At 47.8% G+C, this 21,276-nt stretch overlaps 1 protein-coding gene across 1 annotated transcript in view; it reads right to left on the bottom strand.

Moving 5' to 3' along the window:
• mmp28 (matrix metallopeptidase 28) overlaps positions 1–21,252 on the bottom strand; it is a 37,756-nt gene extending 16,504 nt beyond the window's left edge. The window contains exons 1-3 of the mRNA XM_041873890.2: positions 20,738–21,252; positions 17,949–18,025; positions 7,924–8,120 (exon numbers count right to left, since the gene is read on the bottom strand). Of these exons, the coding sequence (XP_041729824.1) occupies positions 7,924–8,120; positions 17,949–18,025; positions 20,738–20,869 (406 nt within the window). The 5' untranslated portion in view covers positions 20,870–21,252. The remainder of the gene's footprint in view (positions 1–7,923; positions 8,121–17,948; positions 18,026–20,737) is intronic.
• Between the last annotated feature and the right edge of the window lie 24 nt (positions 21,253–21,276).

The following is a 21,276-nucleotide window of genomic DNA, read 5'->3' as shown; positions in this document are numbered from 1 at the left end:
CCGGGCTGGCGACGCGCACCGTAGGCTTGGTGCGAGTGGCAGGAACAGGCCGGGCCGGGCTGGCGACGCGCACCGTAGGCTTGGTGCGAGGGGCAGGAACAGGCCGGGCCGGCGACGCACACCGTAGGCTTGGTGCGAAGGGCAGGAACAGGCCGGGCCGGGCTGGCGACGCGCACCGTAGGCTTGGTGCGAGTGGCAGGAACAGGCCGGGCCGGGCTGGCGACGCGCACCGTAGGCTTGGTGCGAGTGGCAGGAACAGGCCGGGCCGGGCTGGCGACGCGCACCGTAGGCTTGGTGCGAGGAGCAGGAACAGGCCGGGCCGGGCTGGAGACGCGCACCGTAGGCTTGGTGCGAGTGGCAGGAACAGGCCGGGCCGGGCTGGCGACGCGCACCGTAGGCTTGGTGCGAGGAGCAGGAACAGGCCGGGCCGGGCTGGCGACGCGCACCGTAGGCTTGGTGCGAGTGGCAGGAACAGGCAGGAACAGGCCGGGCCGGGCTGGCGACGCGCACCGTAGGCTTGGTGCGAGGAGCAGGAACAGGCCGGGCCGGGCTGTGGAGACGGATAGGAGGCCTGGAGTGAAGAGCTGCCACAACCCGTCCTGGCTGAATGCCTACCTTCACACACTCTGTGTGAGGCATCAGCACAGGACGTACAGGGCTGTGTACCCATACTGGCATAACAGCACGTGACACTGGCGCAGGATATCCGGGACCGAGGAGAGGCACTGGAGACCACGAGCGCTGAGCCGGCACACTCCGTCCTGGCTGCATGCCCACCTTCGCACGACATGTGCGGGGTGCTCGCACAGGACTTACCGGACTATGCCGGACCACTCGTGGCACAGTACGCAGCTCCGCATACCGCGGAACCTGCCCAGTCTCATGCTGCCATGCCTGAGTACGGGGAGTTGGCTCTGCTCTCCATCCAGGCTCCGCCAACCTGCCTTCTGGCCCCCCAAACCCGGTGGCCTCCTCTCCTAATCTCCCAATTCGCCCTGTGGCAGCCTCCTGCTGCCCAGTCGCCCATGCCGTGTGCCCCCCCCTAAAAAATGTCTGGGGTTGCCTCTCGTCCGTCCGACGACGACACTGTTGACGCCGTTGCTCCTCTCTCGCCAGGGCCTTAATCTTAGCCCATGGCCCTTTGCCCCCGAGCATGTCCTCCCAGGACCACGATTTGCCCACCTGGGCCATCGCCAACCTCTCCAGCTCCTTTCCCGGCGCTTCCTCCCATGTCCAGGCCGCCTGCTCCTGGACACGCTGCTTGGTCCTGGTATGGTGGGATCTTCTGTCACGATCGTTAGAGTGAGTAGACCAAGGCGCAGCGTGATGAGCGAACATACTTTATTTAAAGAGAGTAAACACTCGAACAAAACAATAAACGATACCGTGACGTCCTAGGTTAACAACCAACACGGAACAAACCAACTGGAACAAGATCCCACAACTATTGTGGGAAAACAGCCTCTATAAATATGGCTCCCAATCAGAGACAACCAGCAACAGCTGACACTCGTTGCCTCTGATTGGGAACCACTCAGGCCAACACAGAAATACAATACATAGAATATACACACCCTGGCTCAACATATAGAGTCCCAGAGCCAGGGTGTGACATTTTGGTTGTGTTTCAGATTATTTTGTGCCCAATAGAAAAAAATTGTAAATAATGTATTGTCATTTTAGAGTCACTTTTATTGTAAATAAGAATATAATATACACTACCAGTCAAAAGTTTGGACACACCTACACATTCAAGGGTTTTTCTTTACTTGTAAAAAATGTTTACATTGTAGAATAATAGTGAAGACATCAAAGCTATGAAATAACACATATGGAATCATGTAGTAACCAAAATCAAAAATCAAAATATATTTCAAATAGCCACCCTTTGCCTTGACAGCTTTGCACACTCTTGGCATTCTCTCAACCAGTTTCATGAGATAGTCACCTGGAATGCATTTCAATATACAGGTGTGCCTTGTTAAAAGTTAATTTGTGGAATTTCTTTTCTTCTTAATGCATTTGAGTCAATCAGTTGTGTTGTGACAAGGTAGGGGGGGTATACAGAAGATAACCCTATTTGGTAAAAGACCAAGTCCATATTATGGCAAGAACAGCTCAAATAAGCAAAGCGAAACAACAGTCCATCATTACTTTAAGACATGAAGGTCAGTCAATACGGAACATTTCAAGAACTTTGAAAGTTTCTTCAAGTGCAGTCGCAAAAACCATCAAGAGCTATGATGAAACTGGCTCTCATGAGGACCGCCACTGGACTGGAAGACCCAGAGTTACCTCTGCTGCAGAGGATAAGTTCATTAGAGTTACCAGCCTCAGAAATTGCAGCCCAAATAAATGCTTCACAGAGTTCAAGTAACAGACACATCTCAACATCAACTGTTCAGAGGAGACTGTGTGAATCAGGCCTTCATGGTCGAATTGCTGAAAAGAAACCACTACTAAAGGACACCAATAATAAGAAGAGACTTGCTTGGGCCAAGAAACACGAGCAATGGACATTAGACCGGTGGAAACTTGTCCTTTGGTCTGGAATCCAAATTGGAGATTTTTGGTTCCAACCGCCGTGTCTTTGTGAGACGCGGTGTGGGTGAACGGATGATCTCCGCATGTGTACTTCCCACCGTAAAGTGCTTTGCTGGTGACCAGCATGGCTACCACAGCATTCTGCAGTGATACGCCATCCCATCTGGTTTGGGCTAGTGGGACTATCATTCGTTTTTCAACAGGACAATGACCCAACACACCTACAGGCTGTTTTTCCAAGAAGGAGAGTGATGGAGTGCTGCATCAGATAACCTGGCCTCCACAATCCCCCGACCTCCACCCAATTGAGATGGTTTGGGATGAGTCGGACCGCAGAGTGAAGGAAAAGCAGCCAACAAGTGCTCAGCATATGTGGGAACTCCTTCAAGACTGTTGGAAAAGCATTCCAGGTGAAGCTGGTTGAGAGAATGCCAAGAGTGTGCAAAGCTGTCATCAAGGCAAATGGTGGCTATTTGAAGAATCTCAAATATAAAATATACAGTGCCTTGCAAAAGTATTCATCCCCCTTGGCGCTTTTCCTATTTTGTTGCATTACAACCTGTAATTTAATATAGTCCAAATTGGTGAAGAGAAATGAAACAAAATAACTTGTTTCAAAAAATTCTTCAAAATAAATAACGGAAAAGTGGTGCGTGCATATGTATTCACCCCCTTTGCTATGAAGCCTCTAAATAAGATCTGGTGCAACCAATTACCTTCAGAAGTCACATAATTAGTTAAATAAAGTCCACCTGTGTGCAATCTAAGTGTCACATGATCTCAGTATATATACACCTGTTCTGAAAGGCCCCAGAGTCTGCAACACCACTAAGCAAGGGGCACCACCAAGCAAGCGGCACCATGAAGACCAAGGAGCTCTCCAAACAGGTCAGGTACAAAGTTGTGGAGAAGTACAAATCAGGGTTGGGTTATAAAAATATAACCGAAACTTTGAACATCCCACAGAGCACCATGAAATCCATTATTAAAAAAATTGAAAGAATATGGCACCACAATAAACCTGCCAAGAGAGGGCCGCCCACCAAAACTCACAGACCAGGCAAGGAGGGCATTAATCAGAGAGGCAACAAAGACACATTTAAATGTCTTGGAATGGCCTAGTCAAAGCCCAGACCTCAATCCAATTGAGAATCTGTGGTATGACTTAAAGATTTGCTGTACACCAGCGGAACCCATCCAACTTGAAGGAGCTGGAGCAGTTTTGCCCTGAAGAATGGGCAAAAATCCCAGTGGCTAGATGTGCCAAGCTTATAGAGACATACCCCAAGAGACTTGCAGCTGTAATTGCTGCAAAGGTGGCAGCTCAAGTTTTCTGTTTGTTTGTCTTATTTCTTGTTTGTTTCACAATAAAAATATATCTTTCATCTTCAAAGTGGTAGGCATGTAATGTAAATCAAATGATACAAACCCCCAAAAAATTAATTTTAATTCCAGGTTGTAAGGCAACAAAATAGGAAAAATGCCAAGGGGGTGAATACTTTCGCAAGCCACTGTATTTTGATTTGTTTAACACTTGTTCTCTTACTACATGATTCCATATGTGTTATTTCATAGTTTTGATGTCCAATATTATTCTACAATGTAGAAAATAGTAAAAATAAAGAAAAACCCTTGCATGAGTAGGTGTGTCCAAACTTTTGACTGGTACTGTATTTCTAAACACTTCTACATTAATGTGGATGCTACCATGATCACAGATAATCCTGAATTAACTATGAAGAATGAGTGAGAAAGTTAAGCGCACAAATATTATACCCCCCAAAAATGCTAACCTCCCCCGTTATTGTAATGGTGAGAGGTTAGCATGTCTTGGGGGTATGATATTTGTGCGTCTGTAACTTTCTCACTCATCATTATTCACGATTCATAAAGGATTATCCATAATCATGTTAGCATCCACATTCATTTAGAAGTGGTCATTACATTATATGAAAAGGGGAAAAGTCTAGTTGAAACATCAGGGCTGTGTTCATGTTCGTGTTCATGTTCAGAAATGTGTGTTTATTTTTGGATTCCAGGTAGTCCCTCTCCTTTTCAGTTCTTTTTTCTTCTGTTTGGTGCCCAATGAACACGACCCCGGGCTTGCCTGAGGGACACCCGACACCTGTTGGAGTCGTAACTTTCACATGGAGATGAAACAACATCCGTCATTACCGTTCTTGTTTCGCTTAATAACACTCCTGCTTGTCATATGAGTCATTTCTCTAAAACGGTGATGACCACTACAGCGGCTCGTCTCAGGTCTCAAAACAACACAGATGTGTTATTTACCCAGCTAGCGAACAGAGGACAGGCCTCATCAGGTACTGGCTTGAAGTGGAAGAGACTGTCCGACGCCACTACATTCCCAGAGTATTAGCCAATCCCCTGAGTGACAGGGAGGAATGCCGAGTGTTCACAGTTCAGGCTAGGAGCAGGAACGTGGGAGGGATGGTTGCCTCCTCCTCGTGGTCACTGACACGGCTGTTAAAGTTACTGGTTTTCTCTCATGTAGAGAGAGACCAGATACCGTCTAACATAAACAGTTGACACAAGCAGACGATCTGTGCAGGGTCAAAACATCTTAAGAGACCAAGTATAAGAGTCAACCACCACATGCATTGGGAGTCAACTGTCAATCATACTTCTAGGAGGAAAAAGAGGTGACCTTACTGCATTGACTGAAACGTTATGCTTATGGATAACCAAAATCCAGAATATATGTCCTGATCCAGTGGGGTATGTATGGTACAATGAATCTGCAGTGAATATGCTAATGAGACTCCATAGAATGCAGTGTAATTCACCAGGTACAGGTAGAGTTGAGCAGGTAACCACTAGTACCCCTGCAGCAGAGGGGTCGTTCTGGCCGACGCGTGGGACATCAGACGCTCTTCTAAGCCTTAATTACAGCCCTCAGTGCTATTAGTCATGGGCTTTACGACAGGAGACCCACCCAGACCACAGTGTGCACGCTTTATCTGGAGCTACCACAGCCACAGACTCCACAAGCAAATCAAAACAAAATCAAATTTAATTTGTCACATGCGCCGACTACAACAGGTGTAGACTTTACCGTGAAATGCTAACGTGCGAGCCCTTTCCCAACAATGCAGAGTAAGAACATTTGCAAATAAAAAATAGAAAATAGTAACACAATAAATAACAATAACGAGGCTATATACAAGGAGTACCGGAACCGAGTCAATGTGCAGGGGTACGAGGTACTGTAGTTGAGGTAATATGTACATGTAGGTAGGGGTAAATGTGGCTAGGCAATCAGGATAGATAATAAAATGAGTAGCAGCGCAGCGTATGTGAAGAGTGCCAAAGTGTGTGTGTGGTGTCAATATGCATGTGTGTGTGTTGGAGTGTCCAGTGTGCATAGAGTCAGTTCAAGAGTCAGTGCAAAAAAAGGATAAATGCAAATAGGGTAGCCATTTGATTAACTGTTCAGCAGTCTTATGGCTTGGGGGTAGAAGCTGTTCAGGAGCCTTTTGGTCCCAGACTTGGCGCTCCGGTACCGCTTGACATGCTGTAGCAGAGTGAACAGTAAATGGCTTTGATGGCTGGGGTCTTTGACAATTTTCCGGGTCTTCCTCTGACAACGCCTGGTATAGTGGTCCTTGATGGCAGAGAGCTCTGCCCCAGTGATGTACTGGGCTGTTCGCAACACCCTCTGTAGCGCCTTGTGATCGAGCCAGTCAATATGCTCTGAGTGGTGCAGCTGTAGAACTTTTTGAGGATCTGAGGGACCATGCCAAATCTTTTCAACCTCCTGAGGGGGAAGAGGCGTTGTCGTGCCTTCTTCACAACAGTGCTGGTTTGAGAGGACCATGTTAAGTCCTTGGTAATGTGGACACCGAGTAAGTTGAAGCTCTCGACCTGCTCCACTACAGCCCCGTCAATGTTGATGGGGGCGTGCTCGCCCCTCCGTTTCCTGTAGTCCACGATCAGCTCCTTTGTCTTGCTGACGTTGAGGGAGAGGTTGTTGTCCTGGCTCCACACTGCCAGGTCTCTGACCTCCTCCCTGTCTCATTGTTGCCGGCAATCAGTCCTACCACAGTAGTGTCGTCAGCAAACTTGATGATGGTGATGGAGTTGTGCGTGGCCACACAGTCATGGGTGAACTGGGAGTACAGGAGGGGACTAAGCACACAACCCTGAGGGGCCCCCATGTTGAGTGTCAGTGTGGCAGATGTTGTTAACTACCCTCACCACCTGGGGGAGGCCCATCAGAAAGTTCAGGATCCAGTTGCAGAGGGAGGTGTTCAGTCCGAGGATACCGAGCTTCATGATGAGCTTGGAAGGGACTATGGTATTGAACGCTGACCTGTAGTCAATGAACAGATTCTCACATATGTATTCCTCTTGTCCAGGTGGGAGAGAGCAGTGTGTAGTGCAATAGAGATTGTGTCATCTATGGATCTGTTGGGGTGGTATGCGAATTGGAGTGAGTCCAGGGTGTCTGGGATGATGGTGTTGATGTGTGCCATGACCAGCCTTTCAAAGCATTTCATGGTTACAGATGTGAGTGCTATGGGACGATAGTCATTTAAGCAGGTTAACTTTGAGTTCATAGGAACAGGGACAATGGTGGTCTGCTTGAAACATGTTGGGATTACAGACTGAGATGTTGAAAATGTCCGTGAAGACAGTTGCCAGCTGGTCTGCGCATGCTCTGAGAACAAAGCCTGGTATTCCGTCTGGCCCAGCGGCCTTGTGAGTGTTTACCTGTTTAAAATTCTTACTCACATCGGCCACGGAGAGCGAGATCACACAGTCGTCCCGGACAGTAGGGGCTCTCATGCCTGGCTCAGTGTTGTTTGCCTCGAAGCGAGCTGTGACGAGGTGTGAATGAAGGAGTCAGGCGCAGGAGGTAAAATACCGAAGTCCAGAGTTTATTCCGTTTACATAAATCAAACAAAACTATTACAAGGGAAAACATCCACCTTGGCATAAACACAGTGAATAGTAGCTCAACCGAGCTACACGCTCTCACAACAAACAATCACTCACAAAGACAAGGGGAACAGAGGGAACACTTATACACATACTAATTAGGGGAATGAGCATCAGGTGTGTGTGATTGACAAGACATGACAAGTGGAGTGATGAGAATGGGATCGGCAGTAGCTAGTACTCCGGTGACGACGAACGCCGAAGCCTGCCCGAACCAGGAGGGGGGGCAGCCTCGGCGGAAGTCGTGACATGAACATAGAAGACATTCAGCTCGTCTGGGAGGTTTGCGTCACTGGAAAACTCACGGCTGTGCAGATATACAGAGCTCAACAACATGAAACAAAAGCTGTTGTTACCTTGGAGCGCCACCGACTACCTGCTTAGGGCACAGACACACCTTTGAGTGTATTCCCTCACCTGGTTGAGCATAGCGTTTCCTGCGGGGTTGTGACCCATTGGACGCCATCTTGCCTGTGAAGACTGCGTTGACTCTCTGGGCCCAGACCTGATGGCTGCCCTCATCCTTTACCCCACACCGCGGCGTGCCCATCTGCTTCAGGGTGGCACCATCCAGCTGTCCTGTGACGGGCAAGTGCGACAGCCACTGAAACTCCCTGTGAGAGGGGAGGTAGTGAAGAAATAAATACAGATTAGCATACCGATAAACAATACATGAAACAAACTCTGTCTTGGTCACACTGAGGAATACATTTTGACGTCATAATTTCAGTGTTATTGTCCCTGTTGTATTTAACTCACGCAAAGAGACAATCACATTCTCAAACCTCATCACTCAAAGAGTATATCTAATGATTATGTTATACACCCGGCCAGTTTATTAGGTACACCCATCTAGTACTGGTCTCCAGAACAGCCTGAATTCTTCGGGGCATTCTACAAGGTGTCGGAAACGTTCCACAGGGATGTTGGTCCATGCTGACGCGTTGGCATCAAACAGTTGCTGCAGACTGGAAGGCGGTACCTTCATGCTGTTAACAGCCCGTTCCAGCTCATCCCAAAGATGCTCTATTGGGTTGAAGTCTGGGGACTGCGAAGGCCACAAGTAAATTGAACTCGCTATCATGTTCCAGGCGATATTTTTCCACTCCTTAATTGTCCAGTGTTGGTGATCGCATGCCCGCTGGAGCCGCTTCTTCTTGTTTTTAGATGATAGGAGTGGAACCGGGTGTGGTCGTCTGCTGCAACAATCCATCCATGACAAGGATCAACGAGTTGTGCGTTCCGAGATGCCGTTCTGCACACCACTGTTGTACTGCACTTTTATTTTTCTGTTTGTGGCCCGCCTGTTAGCTTGCACGATTCTTGCCATTCTCCTTCGACCGCTCTCATCAATGAGCTGTTTTCACCCACAGGACTGTCGTTTGTCGCACCATTCTTGGTAAACCATAGACACTGTCGTGCGTGAAAAGCCCAGGAGGGCAGCCGTTTCTGAGATACTGGATCCGGCGCGCCTGGCTCCGACGATCATACCACGCTCAAAGTCGCTTAGGTCACTCGTTTTGCTCATTCTAATGTTAAATCGAACAGTAACTGAATGCCTCGATGCCTGTCTGCCTGCTTTATATAGCAAGCCACGGCCACGTGACTCACTGTCTGTAGGAGCGATCCATTTTCATGAACAGGGTGGTGTATCTAATAAACTGGTGGGTTCAGAGTATTCATATTCCCTTGACTTATTCCACATTTTGCTGTGTTACAGCCTGAATTCGAAATGGATTAAATAAATAAAAATCTTACCCATCTAAACACAATACCCCATAATGACAAAGAGAAAACATATTTTTAGAAATGTTAGCACATTTATTGAAAATGAAATACAGAAATATTTAATTCACATACACTACCGTTCAAAAGTTTGGGGTGACTTAGAAATGTCCTTGTTTTCCATGAAAACATACAGTACATGAAATGAGTTTGAATAGTAAATATAGCAAAATGCATAGGACATATAGTCATTGACAAGGTTAGAAATAATGATTTTTAATTGAAATAATAATTGTGTCCTTCAAACGTTGCTTTCGTCAAATAATCCTCCATTTGCAGCAATTACAGCCTTGAAGACCTTTGGCATTCTAGTTGTCAATTTGTTGAGGTAATCTGAAGAGATTTCACCCCAGGTCCTGAAGCACCTCCCACATGTTGGATTGGCTTGATGGGCACTTCTTAAGTACCATACGGTCAAGCTGTTCCCACAACAGCTCAATAGGGTTGAGATCCGGATGACTGTGCTGGCCACTCCATTATAGACAGAATGTCATGCGGTGAGGTGTATGTGTGGTGGAAGTCAGGCGCAGGACACCGAGGCTCAGTCCAACAGAGTTTACTCAAAATTTCCAAAAGGAAACGGAAAACAAACGACCTCAAACAACAAGAGGCGAGCATTTACGCAAAATGCGTAAAACACAACAAATGCAAACAAGAAGCAAAACACGCAGCACAACGACAGGCGAACAACAACACACAATCCTACCAAGCAAAAAGACGGAACTTATAGGACAGGTGATGAATACACAATAGGACACAGGTGTGACAGACAGACAAAAGCAATCACACACAGAAACATAGATCGGTGGCAGCTAGTACTCCGGGGACGGCGACCGCCGACGCCTGCTCGTACCAGGAGGGGGAGCAGCCTCGGCAGAATCCGTGACAGTACCCCCCTTGAGCGCGGCTCCAGCCGTGCGCCGACCCGGCCTCGGGGACGGCCAGGAGGACGCGGACCCGGGCGCGTGGGATGCCCACGGTGGAACTCAGTCAGGAGGGATGGATCGAGGATGTCCCTCCTGGGCACCCAGCACCGCTTCCTCCGGACCGTACCCCTCCCACTCCACGAGATACTGGAGACCACTCATCCGGGCGCCTGAGTCCAAGATGGTCCGGACTCTGTACGCGGGGCCCCCTCGATGTCCAAAGGGGGCGGAGGGGTCTCTCCTATCTCATTATCCTGGAGTGGACCAGCTACCACCGGCCTGAGAAGAGACACATGGAACGAGGGGTTAATATTTTTGTACTCTATAGGCAGTTGTAACCTGTAACACACCTCGTTCAACCTTCTCAGGACTTTAAAGGGGCCCACAAACCGCCGACCCAGCTTCCGGCAGGGGCAGGCGGAGGGGCAGGCTTTCGAGTCGAGAGCCAGACTCGATCTCCCGGTGCGTACACCGGCCCCTCACTGCGGTGGCGATCGGGCGCCGCCTTTTGTTGACGGATGGCACGCTGCAGATGGACATGGGCAGCGCCCCACGTCTCCTCCGAGCGCCGAATCCACTCGGTCCACCGCAGGGCCTCGGTCTGGCTCTCGTGCCACGGTGCCAGGACCGGCTGATACCCTAAAATACACTGGAAAGGTGTTAATCCGGTGGAGGAGTGGCGGAGAGAGTTCTGGGCCATCTCTGCCCAGGGGATATACCTCGACCACTCCTCCGGCCGGTCCCGGCAATAGGACCTCAAAAACCTACCCACATCCTGGTTCACACGTTCAACCTGCCCATTGCTCTCTGGGTGGTACCCCGAGGTAAGGCTAACCGAGACCCCCAGGCGTTCCGATGAAAGCCCCCAGACTCTGGAGGTGAACTGGGGACCTCGGTCGGACACAATATCCTCGGGGACCCCATAGTGCCGGGAACACGTGGGTAAAGAGGGCCTCGGCGGTCTGTAGGGCAGTAGGGAGACCCGGCAGTGGGAGGAGACGACAGGCCTTAGAAAACTTCGATCCACAACGACCAAAATGGTGGTATTACCCTGGGAAGGGGGTAGATCGGTCACAAAATCTACCGAGAGGTGGGACCATGGTCGTTGTGGAACGGGCAGAGGATGTAACTTACCTCTGGGCAAATGTCTAGGTGCCTTACACTGGGCACATACCGAGCAGGAGGAGACATAAACCCTCACATCCCTGGCTAACGTTGGCCACCAGTATTTTACGCTAAGGCAGTGCACCGTCCGACCAATACCAGGATGTCCAGAGGAGGGTGATGTATGAGCCCAAGAAATAAGCCGATCACGAACCTCGAGCGGAACGACGTCCGCCCCACAGGACACTCGGGGGAGTAGGGTCGGCACGAAGCGCCCGCTCGATTTCCGTATCGACCTCCCATACTACCGGAGCCACCAGACAAGACTCCGGCAGTATGGAAATAGGCTCAATGGACCTCTCCTCTGTGTCATACTGCCGGGACAGGGCGTCTGCCTTACCGTTCTGGGACCCAGGGATGTATGTGATCTTAAAAAACAAACCGGGTCAGGAACATGTTCCACCTAGCCTGACGAGGGTTCAATCTCCCTAGCTGCCCGGATGTACTCCAGGTTACGGTGATCAGTCAGAATGAGGAAAGGGTGTTGAGCCCCCTCAAGCCAATGCCTCCACACCTTTAGGGCCTGGACTACAGCTAACAGCTCCCTGTCCCCAACGTCATAATTGCGCTCCGCCGAGCTGAGCTTCTTAGAGTAGAATGCACAGGGGCGGAGCTTAGGTGGCGTGCCGGACCAGTTGTGACAGGACTGCCCCAATACGGTCTCGGACGCGCCCACCTCTACTTGGAAAGGCAAAGAGGGATCCGGATGCGCCAGCACCGGGGCCGAGGCGAACAGGTTCTTCAGCTTGACAAATGCCCTGTCCGCCTCAGCTGACCACTGCAAGCGCACCGGACCCCCCCTTTAGCAGGGACGTAATGGGAACTGCAACCTGTCCAAAGCCCCGGATAAACCTCCGGTAGTAATTAGCAAAACCCAAGAACCGCTGCACCTCTTTACGGTGGTTGGAGTTTGCCAATTACGCACAGCCGATACCCGATCTACCTCTATCTCCACGCCAGACGCGGACAACCGATAACCCAAAAAGGAGACGGACTCCTGGAAGAACAGGCATTTCTCTGCCTTGACATACAAGTCATGCTCCAACAGTCGTCTCAATACTCGGCGCACCTGGGCTACATGCTCGGCTCGTAGAAGAGTACACCAGGATGTCGTCGATGTAAACTACTACACCCTGCCCATGCATGTCCCCGGAAAATCTCGTCAACAAAGGATTGGAAGACTGAAGGAGCATTCATTAACCCGTATGGCATGACGAGATACTCGTAATGACCCGAGGTGGTACTAAATGCTGTCTTCCATTCATCCCCCCTTAATGCGCACCAGATTGTACGCGCTCCTGAGATCTAACTTTGTGAAGAATCGCGCTCCGCCGTAATGATTCCGTCATCGTCGCAATCAGTGGCAGTGGGTAGCTGTATTTAACTGTAATCTGATTGAGACTACGATAATCAATACACGGGCGCAATCCCCCGTCCTTCTTCTTCACAAAGAAGAAACTCGAGGAGACTGGGGAAGTAGAGGGCCGTATGTATCCCTGTGCCAAGGACTCGGCTATGTATGTCTCCATAGCCGCTGTCTCCTCTTGAGACAGGGGATACACATGACTCCTGGGAAGAGCTGCTCCAGTCTGGATATTTATCGCACAGTCCCCCTGTCTATGAGGAGGTAGCCTTGCTGCCCTCGATTTACTAAAGACCAGTGCTAAATCCTCATACTCGGGGGAATGCGCAGTGCGGGCACTTGGTTCGGACTCTCTACCGAGGTCGCCCCTATGGAAACACCTAGACATCTCCCTACACACTGGGCAGACCACTCCATAAGAGCCCTCTGTTGCCACGCTATGGTAGGATCGTGGGTACTTAACCAGGGAAGCCCCAACACCACTGGGTACGCAGGAGAGTCAATCAGATAGAACTGAATGATCTCCTCATGACCCCCCTGCGTAGTCATAGTCAGCGGTGCTGTGACATCCCTGATCAGACCCGACCCCAACGGCCGGCTGTCTAATGCATGGACAGGGAATGGAACTTCTACCGGCCGAAGGGGGAATTCCTAACCTAGCACAAAATTTACGATCAATAAAGTTCCCAGCTGCGCCTGAATCTACTAGCGCCTTATGCTGGGAATGAGGTGCCACCTGTGGAAAACGCACAGGAATACTCATGTGACCAACAGAGAGCTCTGGGTAAGTGGGGCGCCTACTCACCTGAAATGACTCCCCAGTGCGTGACCTGTTGTCCCCTCTCTCAGAAGACCCTCCCCAGCACCTGGCCGTGGTGTGTCCTCCACGACCACAGTTGGTGCAGGGGTTGGCCCTCCTCGGGTTCTCCCTCCTCCTCTCTCTAGCGCCAGCACCCCCGAGCTCCATAGGAATAGGCTCGGAGGTGCTGGAGGATGGAATGGACGACCCCACTCGGGACGTCCGCGGGTAGCCAGCAGGGTGTCTAGACTGATGGAGATGTCCACCAGCTGGTCGAACGACAGGTTGGTGTCCCTGCAGGCCATCTCACGACGAACGTCCTCTCGTAGGCTACACCGATAGTGGTCAATGAGGGCCCTCTCATTCCATCCCGCATCCGCTGCTAGTGTCCGGAACTCCAGTGCGAACTCCTGTGCGCGCTCCTCTTCCCCCTGTCGGAGGTGGAATAGACGCTCTCCCGCCGCTTTCCCCTCAGGTGGATGATCGAAGACAGTCCTGAAGCGGCGGGAAAACTCAGCGTAGGTGATGGTGGCGGGCGTCTATTCCCCTCCATTCGGGCGTTGGCCCACTCCAACGCCTTCCCCGGAGAGACAGGAGATGAGGGCGGAGACGCCTCGTATCCCGAGGGCGCCGGGTGTATGGTGGCAAGGTAAAGTTCTACCTGTAGGAGAAAGCCCTGACACCCGGCTGCAGAACCGTCATATGCCCTCGGGAGCGAGAGCCGAATGCCACTGGGTTCCGGTGCTGAGAGAGGAGGACTGGCGTTGGTGCTGGGATGGTGTGAGAAGGCGTGGGCACCTCCCGATTCATCAACCGGCGCAGACTGTTGGACACCTCGTCCATGGCGACCCCGAGTTGCCGGATCATGGCGTCCTGGTAATTAATCCGGTCCTCCAGGGAATCGGGTATCGCCGCTGTTCCTGCTGACTCCATGGAGATGGTGTGTTGTTCTGTCATGCGGTGAGGTGTAGTGTGGTGGAAGTCAGGCGCAGGACACCGAGGCTCAGTCCAACAGAGTTTACTCAAAATTTCCAAAAGGAAACGGAAAACAAACGACCTCAAACAACAAGAGGCGAGCATTTACGCAAAATGCGTAAAACACAACAAATGCAAACAAGAAGCAAAACACGCAGCACAACGACAGGCGAACAACAACACACAATCCTACCAAGCAAAAAAGACGGAACTTATAGGACAGGTGATGAATACACAATAGGACACAGGTGTGACAGACAGACAAAAGCAATCACACACAGAAACATAGATCGGTGGCAGCTAGTACTCCGGGACGGGCGACCGCCGACGCCTGCTTCGTACCAGGAGGGGGAGCAGCCTCGGCAGAATCCGTGACACAGAATACCAGCTGTGACTGCTTCTTCCCTAAATATTTATTGCATAGTTTGGAGCTGTGCTTTGGGTCATTGTCCTGTTGTAGGAGGAAATTGGCTCCAATCAAGCGCCGTCCACAGGGTATGGCATGGCGTTGCAAAATGGAGTGATAGCCTTCCTTCTTCAAGATCCCTTTTACCCTGTAGAAATCTCCCATTTTACCACCACCAAAGCACACCCAGACCATCACATTGCCTCCACCATGCTTGACAGATGGCATCAAGCACTCCTCCAGCATCTTTTCATTTGGTCTGAGTCTTACAAATGTTATTCTTTGTGATCTGAACACCTCAAACTTAGATTTGTCTGTCCATAACACTTTTTTCCAATCTTCCCCTGTCCAGTGTCTGTGTTCTTTTGCCCATCTTAATATTTAATTTTTATTGGCCAGTCTGAGATATTGCTTTTTCTTTGCAACTCTGCCTAGAAGGTCAGCATCCCGGTGTCGCCTCTTCACTGTTGACGTTGAGACTGGTGTTTTGCGGGTACTATTTAATGAAGCTGCCAGTTGAGGACCTGTGAGGCGCCTGTTTCTCAAACTAGACACTCTAGTGTATTTGTCCTCTTGCTCAGTTGTGCACCGGGGCCTCCCACTCCTCTTTCTATTCTGGTTAGAGCCAGTTTGCGCTGTTCTGTGAAGGGAGTAGTACACAGCGTTGTACGAGATCTTCAGTTTCTTGGCAATTTCTCGCATGGAATAGCCTTCATTTCTCAGAACAAGAATAGACGGACAAGTTTCAGAAGAAAGTTATTTGTTTCTGGCCATTTTGAGCCTGTAATCGAACCCACAATTGCTGATGCTCCAGATACTCAACTAGTCTCAAGAAGGCCAGTATTACTGCTTCTTTAATCAGCACAACAGTTTTCAGCTGTGCTAACATAATTGCAAAAGGGTTTTCTAATGATCAATTAGCCTTTTAAAATGATAACCTTAGATTAGCAAACACAACGTGCCATTGGAACACAGGACTGATGGTTGCTGATAATAGGCCTCTGTACGCCTATGTAGATATTCCATAAAAAAATCAGACATTTCCAGCTACAATAGCCATTTACAACATTAAAAATGTCTACCCTGTATTTCTGATCAATTTGATGTTATTTTAAATGGACAAAAAAATTGCTTTTCTTTCGAAAACAAGGAAATTTGTAAGTGACCCCAAACTTTTGGCCTAGAGAGCTGCCCTGCGGTACACCACACTTTACATGTTTGAGATTAGAGAAGCTTCCATTCAAGAAACCCCTCTGAGTTATATTAGATAAGATAGCTCTGAATCCACGATATGGCAGAGGTTGAAAAGCCATAACACATACGTTTTTTCAACAACAGGTTATGGTCAATAATCTCAAAGGCTGCACTGAAATCTAACAGTACAGCTCCCACAATCTTCTTATTATCAATTTCTTTCAACCAATCATTGGCCATTTGTGTCAGTGCAGTGCATGTTGAGCACCCTTCTCTATAAGCATGCTGAAAGTCTGTTGTTAATTTGTTTACAGAGAAATAGCATTGTATTTGGTCAAACACAATTTTTTCCAACAGTTTGCTAAGAGCTGGCAGCAAGCTGATAGGTCTGCTTTTAGAACCAGTAAAGGCCGCTTTACCACTCTTGGGTAGCGGAATGATTATGGCTTCCCTCCAGTCCTGAGGACAAAGACTTTCCTCTAGGCTCAGATTAAAGATATGACAGATAGGAGTGGCTATAGAATCAGCTACCATCCTCAGTAGCTTTCCATCTAAGTTGTCAATGTCAGGAAGTTTGTCATTATTGATCGTTAACAATAATTTTTCCACCTCTCCCACACTAACTTTACAAAATTCAAACTTGCAATGCTTTTCTTTCCTTATTAGTTTTTTCATGCATGAGTACGATGGCTCATTGTTCGATGTTGGCATTTCCTGCCTAAATTTGCCCACTTTGTCAATGAAGTAATCATTAAAATAATTGCCAACATCAAATGGTTTTGTGATGAATAAGCCATCTGATTCGATGAAAGATGGGAGTTGAATTTGTCTTTCTGCCCATAATTTCATTGAAAGTACTCCAAATATGTTTTTCTCCATCATTCTTTATATCATTGATCTCGGCTTCATAATACAGTTTATTTTAATTTTTGTTGAGTTTAGTCACATAATTTCTCGATCTGCAGTTAGTCAGCCAGTCAGATGAGCAGCCAGACTTATTAGCCACTCCTTTTGCCCCGTCTCTTTCAACCATACAGTTTTTCAATTCCTCATCAATCCATGGAGCCTTAACAGTTCTAACAGTCAGTTTCTTAACAGGTGCATGTTTATCAATAATTGGAAGAAGCAATTTCATAAATTAATCAAGTGCAGCGTCTGGATTCTTATCCACATAAGAGTCACAGCAAAATCTTTTGTATATCAACACTAACATTCTTATATCAACACAAACATTCTTAGTGAGATTTGAACTCTACATTCCAGAGTGGTTAGGAGGAGAGGAGGTTTCCCAGTTCAGCGGTGGTGGTGAGGGAGTATTTTACTGCCTGCCTTTTTACATGACCCCCCCAAGGGGTTGGCCCACAGACCTACACCCTCCCCTAACACCATACAGCCTGACTCAGCTACCAGGCTAATAGCCTTGAACTGACTCTAATCAGCCAACAGAGATCTTGATAAGTGCATTTTTCAATGTAGGACCTTGATAAGTGCATAATCCAACTGTAAGTCGCTCTGGATAAGAGCGTCTGCTAAATGACTAAAATGTAAAATGATTATGAGTCTTTGGGCCAACATAAATATTCTGCTCCACTGGGCAACAGGCTCTCTGAGGAGGAAGACTACTCTATGCCCCCCTGGTCGAATTGAGAACAGAGGGTGAGGCTGTGAAATACAGTGTGAGAGACGGAATGGCCAAGTCTTAGCCAGTGGAGAATGTAAGGGGACACATGAAGGGGACAAAGAGAGAAACCGACACAGAACAGAATTGCATGAAGGAAATGGAGACAATTAAAAAGAGTGACAGTTATTTGAGAGACAGTAGTACCGTACCGGACTGCTGTTTTGACCTCTGCAGCATTGTGTATGTGATTGTCCTGGTGCAGGTAGCCATATTTCTCCAAGAAGCCCTGCAATAAATGTCACATCATTATTTTTCATGAGACTCCCACAGTTACTTGGTATTTAAACATGATGAAATCAGACACCAATTTGCCTCAGCCTTGTAAACTTCAACTATTTCCTTAGGGCCTCTCTACAAAATATTTTTCCATTTCATGTTAGTCACTGTCAGGTAGTAGCATGCTAACGTTCCCCCTCATCCCTCTGTGTAACTGAGGAGAGAGTTGCTGGGCTCCGGAACACCCATCTAACAGAGAGAGAGCAGAGAGACCATCAGTTATCAGGTTCTAACCGCTGGGCTTGATGTTAACAACAGGCACCAACAGGAAGAGGTATGATTAGAGATGTGGTGGGGAGGAAATAAAAAAAATCTACAGATCAGAGGTGCTAAATACTCTCGGCTGGCGAACGGTAGACAATCCTGTGTGTGTCCGACCCCTTACACACGGGGAATGTGGAGAGAAAAGTTACATTGTCCTTAACATCTTGGTAGAATCAAACCACATTCTTCATTATACTGGAATCCACTTTTAGCTTTTGCCTGTGTAATACAATATCAGTTGTCTTCTGATTCAAATGATTTGCCTCATTTAATTGCACAACACAGCAATTTAGTAGTTTATAAAACCAGATATACCACAGATTTGGTTTCATATACCTATTTTGCCTCAGTACTACGCAATTAAATTACACTGAACAAAAATATAAAACGCAACATGTAAAGTGTTGGTCCCCAGTTTCATGAGCTAAAATAAGAGATCCCAGATATTTTCCATACGCAGAAAAAGCTTATTTCTCTCAAATGTTGTGCATAAATTTGTTTACCTCCTTGTTAGTCAGCATTTCTCCTTTGCCAAAATAATCTATCCACCTGACAGCTGTGGCATATCAAGAAGCTGATTAAACAGCATAATCATTACACAGGTGCACCTTGTGCTGGGGGCAATAAAAGGCCACTCTAAAATGTGTAGTTTTGTCACAAAACACAATGCCACAGATGTCTCAAGTTTTGAAGGAGCATGCAATTGGCATGCTGACTGCGGGAATATCCACCAGAGCTGTTGCCAGAGAATTTAATGTTAAGTTCTCTTTCATAAGCCGCCTCCAACGTCGTTTTAGAGAATTTGCCAGCACGTCCAAATGGCTTCACAACCGCAGACCACGTGTTACCCAGGACCTCCACATCTGGCTTCTTCACCTGCAGGATGGTCTGAGACAGTCTCAGGGAAGCTCATCTGCATGCTTGTCATCCTCACCAGGGTCTTGACCTGACTGCAGTTCGGCGTCGTAACCGACTTCAGTGGGCAAATTCTCACATTTAATGGCCACTGGCATGCTGGAGAAGTGTGCTCGTCACGGATGAATCCCGGTTTGACAGTATGTCCAACCGGCCTCACAATTGCAGACCACGTGGTGGGGGCGAGCGGTTTGCTGATGTCAACGTTGTGAACAGAGTGCCCCATGGTGGCGGTGGGGTTATGGTATGGGCAGGCATAATCTACAGACAACGATGGCATTTATCGATGGTAATTTGAATGCAGAGGTACGGTGACGAGATCCTGAGGCCCATTGTTGTGCCATTAATCTGCCGCCATCACCTCATGTTTCAGCATGATAATGCATTGCCCCATGTCGCAAGTGTCTGTACACAATCCCTGGAAGCTGAAAATGTCTCAGTTCTTCCATGGCCTGCATACTCACCAGACATCACCCATTGAACATGTTTGGGATGCTCTGGATCGACGTGTAAGACATCGTGTTCCAGTTCCCACCAATATTCAGCAACTTCACACAGCCATTGAAGTGGGACAACATTTCACAGGCCACAATCAACAGCCTATCTGTGACTAACAGATGCATATCTATATTCCCGGTCATGTGAAATCCATAGAATAGGGCCTAATTAATTTATTTCAATTGACTGATTTCCTTGATTAACTTTAACTCAGTAAAATCTTTGAAATTGTTGCATTTATATTCTTGTTCAGTGTACTGAAACAGTATAACAAATTGAGTTGGGTAAAACATTTAAAGTGTTAGACTATAATTTAGGTTTGAAAACTGAACAAGAACTGTAATGAAGGTGTTGTAGGCAGTCAGTATAACCACAGTGGAATAGGATGCACATTTTCATTTGGGTATTTATACCTGCCAGAATTTAGCTGTGGAATCTTGCTGGAAGGTAAAATGCCTGCTTGATAGAAAATACTCACCAGGTCACATAGGCAAATTAATAAATCGACAAAACCCATCCATCCCTGAGCACAAGACGTTGTAGACATATGAACGTCTTGTGCTCATGCATTAGATTCTAATGGATTTCACTCCGACAGCCATTTATTCTATGGTTTTCCATTATAGCTCAATCTGAGGTAGCCTGCCTATCCCTCTAAAAACAACCACTCTAAATTCACAGTTGCAGTGGGCGTATGCTTCCTGGCTCAATTTAGGAGTCAAATTACTATATGAATTCATCTCTACGCGCCATATACTAAGGCTGCGTTTACACAGGCAGCCATTCCTGATCATTTTTTTCACTAATTGGTATTTTGACCAATCAGATCAGCTCTGAAAAAGATGTGAAAAGATCTGGGAATGGCAAAAAAATACATAAAATGAATTGGCTGCATGTGTAAATGCAGCGTTTGTGTTAGAATATATTCTAAAAAATAGTCTAGTTCTGACGTTAAGTTGTAAACATTTTAGAAAACTTAACGTACCTCAGCGGTCTCGACGCGCCAGTCCGTTGACACCGGTGTGCAAACCGTTGACTTTATGAGTATCAGCGCAGTTATAATACATGCACCTATATCCCACAATTTATTCTGGTCCGGAGAGAGTCGAAAACTCATTGTATGACACTTGTAATACAATTAGACTAACCACACAGCCATCATAACCATACATTTAAATCCAAATAAGATATTTCCAAGTACTGCTTGTCTAATGTGCAACCAGCAGGGATATATCAATGTTTGTGATCCCTGTGCTGTGTAGGCTACACCGGCACACTAGCCACTCCTGTCCCAGTCATTTTGCACACATAGGGGAGGGACAGTACCGCCCACAGCTCAAGGGCTGGATGAGAGCTGAAAGCAAATACTGTACATTGAGAGCATGTGAAAACTTCCCTTCTCTTGGCACGTTGTATAGGCTACCTCAATATTGTTCGAATTAATTGACCTACAGATATTGAAAAAAGCTGACATGCTTTCTTAAATGCTAGGGTATTACATTGCTAATATTTTACAACTTAGCA

Source organism: Coregonus clupeaformis, chromosome 5 (assembly GCF_020615455.1).
Source record: "Coregonus clupeaformis isolate EN_2021a chromosome 5, ASM2061545v1, whole genome shotgun sequence".
Taxonomy (NCBI): domain Eukaryota; kingdom Metazoa; phylum Chordata; class Actinopteri; order Salmoniformes; family Salmonidae; genus Coregonus; species Coregonus clupeaformis.
Note: the sequence above shows the minus strand (reverse complement) of the source record. Positions and strands in the feature narration are given on the sequence as shown.